The 4,751-nt window shown below is 41.0% G+C and overlaps 2 protein-coding genes across 2 annotated transcripts in view; both read right to left on the bottom strand.

Moving 5' to 3' along the window:
• Window positions 1–220: 220 nt before the first annotated feature.
• LOC138003201 (tetratricopeptide repeat protein 28-like) lies at window positions 221–3,408 on the bottom strand. The gene is made up of 2 exons (XM_068849155.1): window positions 1,643–3,408; window positions 221–801 (listed from the first exon to the last, which is right to left on the bottom strand). Coding segments are annotated over exons 1-2 (1,554 nt in total). The 5' UTR covers window positions 3,196–3,408; the 3' UTR covers window positions 221–800.
• Window positions 3,231–4,751, bottom strand: part of LOC138002790 (tetratricopeptide repeat protein 28-like) — a 1,627-nt gene continuing 106 nt past the window's right edge. The window contains exons 1-2 of the mRNA XM_068848770.1: window positions 3,291–4,751; window positions 3,231–3,247 (exon numbers count right to left, since the gene is read on the bottom strand). The exon at window positions 3,291–4,751 is cut by the window's right edge and continues 106 nt beyond it. Coding sequence (XP_068704871.1) covers window positions 3,231–3,247; window positions 3,291–4,751 — 1,478 coding nt within the window. The remainder of the gene's footprint in view (window positions 3,248–3,290) is intronic.

Genomic DNA, 4,751 nt, shown 5'->3' with positions numbered 1-4,751 from the left:
GAAACCCCCTTTGTTTGCCTATTTTTATGAATATGACAGAAATCGTAAAAACATTAAGAGTTTATATGGTTTTGGGGGACGCAGCCTCAAAATTAGCGACGTTTGTATGGATTTTTAACTATGTTTTAAAGTCCGTAACTTGGTCTCTGTTGGACCTACAAGCATCAAACTTGGACAGTTGGCCAATCTCAATGTCATCTTTCACGTGAGGGTTTCAATTTATCGATCGGCTCAAATTTGAAACTCGCCTCAGTTCCCTGCGCAATTCCTGAATGGCCTATTGCTGATGATGCCATTCATTTGTTATGCAGAAGAATAGGAAAAGATTCACCAGTCGTTTCCCTTCTATATTGTGATCTTTGATTGTTGCAAATGTGTCTCTTTTCCTCATCTTGGTAAAAGCCTCATGTTAAGGGTCATCAGCAGAAGTGATATCTTATTTCTTTTCTTTCGAAACTGGCTTACACCCGTACAACAAAAACAGTTTCAAAGAAATAGATCAAACATGAGTTTTAGCAACTCAACTATAGCACTACGATTTTGATCGTCATTGGATATCGAAATAATGGATAAAACTAGATCTTTACTAAAGATCTAACCTTTCTATCATAATTATATTTCACTTGCAATCATCTCAGTCTGTTAGTTTAGTTAATGCATTAAGCCCCTACTAAACCTTTGGAACTTGTTCTACTGGCATAATCATGATTGTTAACCCGCTCTACCTATTTTGTACAAGTTCTGCAGTCGCTGAGGCGTCAGGTTCTGCCAGGAAGTCTTCTTGCATCTTCGACAACGATTCTTGAAGAAAAAAATAATAATAATAAAATAAAAACAGCCTTAAATAGAGCTGGTTCTTTCGAGCACACACAATGCTCCGATACGAATGGCTACGAGCGGGGCGAGGCTGTACGTCTTCGAATTATTTGCAAGAGATGACGTTCAGAGATCTATGGGAGAACGGAAGCACCCAACCTCGTTCCCAGGGCTTTTCTCCACCGAGTGAGGAGCGGTGAAAAGTCCTGGGAACGAGGTTGCAGAAACACCAAGAGACACATCATAAGGTGATACATGACCCATCTTCACCAGTTAACAAAAAGCCAGAATGCTGAACAAAAACAGTTTGTCCACCAATGTAAAATGTATTCTTTATTGCTATATGGCAAAGTCAGTCTTGGGCAAACCCCAGCGCCCTGGTTGGTTCTTTCTCGGTCGGAATTTTGCAGTATGGACCGTTTCCAAGCCGTGTAGTTTTGTTTCGGAGCAAAGCCACCAAAATCATAATTTGAAAAAACTATTTGAAACCAAAACTGCGAAAAAATTGCGAATATTGTCATTCTTCACAAGAAATCAGGAAAAAGCTAAAATGTGCATGCGTGAGAGGCATGTGGGAATTACATTTGTGACAATAGCGTGTTAGAGGAAACTTCGAATTGTTTACACTAAGAAGCTAGCATCTCGTTATCATGCCATCTTAGACCTATTTCTTTCCTAGCGTCAGTTTCCCAATTTGAAAGTATTTTTGTTTTCAGAATTAAACTCAAACTTCACTTACCACAAACTATAGTTTGTGCATTTAATTTGTGTATTTAATATATATATATATATATATATATATATATATATATATATAACCACTTACCATTTTTTTGGAAATTCCAGCGTGACATCATCGCCAACTAGAACAAATGGCGCCCAGTGCTTTACAGCGCAATACTGCTTTGACTCTCGGAGGGATTTCATCGCTTGGTGAAGAGCTACACTTGCGCTTTTTCCATCTGCCAGGTGCTGGTAGAAACTCCTCATGAATAGCAGCGTTACCTCGTCATCAATTGCCCAGAGTGACACCAAAACAGACCGAGCTCCAGCACACAGGAAAGCCCTCGCTATTCCCACCACTCCCTCAGACATCACTTCTCCCCGGCCACTGTGACAACAGCTCAGCACAACTAGTCTTGCTCGAAGAGAAATTGCCTGAACATCGGACATTTTCAATATATAATCCTCTTCTTTGGGAATTGGGGATTTCCGTTCGATATTTGGGGCTAAAGCAATCTCTCCAGTTGTTTCACAACCATGTGCTGCAATGTGAACTAAAGCAACTGACTTCAATCTTTTCAGCACCTCGGCTTTCGTGGCATTTTTTCCAGTCAGCGGTGTTGTCTGCAGACGTTCTCCAATCATCTCTACTTCTTCTTTTGCGCACGGAAGCTGTTTAAAAATGGGCTCACCATTCTCGTTAATAACTTCCTTCAGCCACAGATCACCTACAAGCAGCGCCCCAGTCTTACTGTGAAAGTCTTCCGATGAACCAACGATCACATTAAACGCGGTCAGCGAGGGAATGGTGCGGATCCTGATAGATTCACTCAATGCAGAATATGGAGCTAAACAAAGCGGTCCGTCAGGAACAACGATTAACTCATCTCCATGGATCAAGTGCGCAATTGGCTTGATTAAGACATCATACAACTGTTGTAAAGAGTTAACGGAGGAGGAATATGATAAAACTGCGTTCTCACTGATAGGTTTTCTGTTGCAAGGCAGGTCACTGCGTAGTGGATCCAAAGAACGATTCTCGCATCTAACATGATCCCCTGCGCCGATCTCTTTCAAAATAGTTTCCATCAACAAGTCAGCACTTCCATTCGCGATTTCATTTTGTCGAAAGCTGATCTTGCTGTCTTTTCTTAGCACCCAAAACGTGATCACGTTATCGTGAAGTGCCACAAAAACTGCTTCGGAAGGTAAAAGCTCTAATGAGGCTGAAAGAGTTTGCTTCGGAGCAAGTGCAGAAAATGACTGAGAGTCAATGCCGTATTGTTGTTTCAAAATATCCATCAAAGCCTGTGCTCGACCTTTCTCAGCAGCATACAAAGCTTCTTCAATCTCTCCATTGTTTAAAAGTGTCCTCCACAGAGCAGTGTATACCATCCGATTCGAATCACGAAAACTGATTTTCCATTCATCCTCTGACTTCAGATTATGCCTTGTTTTATCAAAATATTTTATACTTAAACGATAACAACTAAGTGCCTTACTCAAGGAACCCGACAATTGATGATCATGACCCAGCAAAAACCACGCTCTTCCCTCTCCTATACAGTCTCCAATTTCCTTGGCAATACTAAGATGGTGTTCATGGTACTCCATGGCTTCCTTAAGATTACCCAGGTTAAGGCAGGCATATCCCATATTTCCATAGGCTGTTCCTTCACCAGCCCTATCCCCTACTTCTTTAGCAATGCTAAGATGTTTTTCGTAGTACTCTATGGCTTGTTTAAAATTACCTAGACCACAATAGGCATTTCCCAGATTTCCATAGGTTGATCCCTCTCCAGCCCTATCTCCCACTTCTTTTGCAATAATAAGATCTTTTTCGTAGTAGTGAATAGCTTGTTTAAAAATACCTAGACTAAGAAAGGCATTTCCCAGATTTCCATAGGTTAATCCCTCCCCAGCCCTATTCCCTACTTCTTTAGCAATAATAAGATCCTTTTCGTAGTACTGAATAGCTTTTTTAAAAATACCTAGACTAAGATAGGAACTTCCCAGATTTCCATAGCCTGATCCCTCTCCAGCCCTATCCCCTACTTCTTTTGCAATACTAAGATGTTTTTCGAGGTACTCGATGCCTTGTTTTAAATCACCTAGATCACAATAGGCATTTCCCATATTTCCGTAGGCTGATCCCTCTCCGGCCCTATCCCCTACTTCTTTAGCAATACTAAGATCTTTTTTGTAGTACTCAATGCCTCGTTTAAAATTACCTATATCATAATAGGCATTTCCGAGATTTCCATAGGCTGATCCCTCTCCAGCCCGATCCCCTACTTCTTTAGCAATACTAAGATGTTTTTCATGGTGCTCAATGGCTTGTTTAAAATTACCTTGACTACAAAAGGCATTTCCCAGATTTCCATGGGTTGATCCCTCCCCAGCTCTATCCCCTAGTTCTTTAGCAATACTAAGATTTTTTTCATAGTACTCAATGCCTTGTTTAAAATTACCTAGACTAAGAGCCGCATTTCCCAGATTTCCAAAGGCTGATGCCTCCCCAGCCCTATCCCCTACTTCTTTGGCAATAGTTAGATTTTTTTCGGAGTACGCAATGGCTTGTTGAAATTTACCTAGATTGAGATAGGCATTTCCCAGATTTCCATAGGCTGTTCCCTCCCCAGCCCTATCCCCTACTTCTTTAGCAATACTAAGATGTTTTTCATAGTACTCAATGGCTTGTTTAAAATTACCTTGACTACAAAAGGCATTTCCCAGATTTCCATAGGTTGATCCCTCCCCAGCTCTATCCCCTAGTTCTTTAGCAAAACTAAGATGTTTTTCATAGTACTCAATGCCTTGTTTAAAATTACCCAGACTAAGAGAGGCATTTCCTAGATTTCCATAGGCTGATGCCTCCCCAGCCCTATCCCCTACTTCTTTTGCAATAGTAAGATGTTTTTCGAAGTACTCAATGGCTTGTTGAAATCTACTCAGACTAAGAGAGGCATTTCCCAGATTTCCATAGGCTGATCCCTCCCCAGCCCTATCCCCCACTTCTTTAGCAATACTAAGATGATTTTCGTAGTACTCAATGGCTACTTTGAAATTACCCAGTCTAAAATAGGCACTTCCCAGATTGCAAGAGGCTGCTCCCTCATCAGCCCTGCAGCCTGTTTCTATGAAAATATGTAATGCTTGTGCGTAATTTTTTATGGCCTGTTGATAATCAGGTAGGTTGAGGTAAGCACCGC

Source organism: Montipora foliosa, chromosome 5, assembly GCF_036669935.1.
Source record: "Montipora foliosa isolate CH-2021 chromosome 5, ASM3666993v2, whole genome shotgun sequence".
Lineage (NCBI taxonomy): Eukaryota > Metazoa > Cnidaria > Anthozoa > Scleractinia > Acroporidae > Montipora > Montipora foliosa.
The sequence above is the reverse complement of the archived record's forward strand: the minus strand, read 5'-3'. Positions and strand labels throughout refer to the sequence as shown.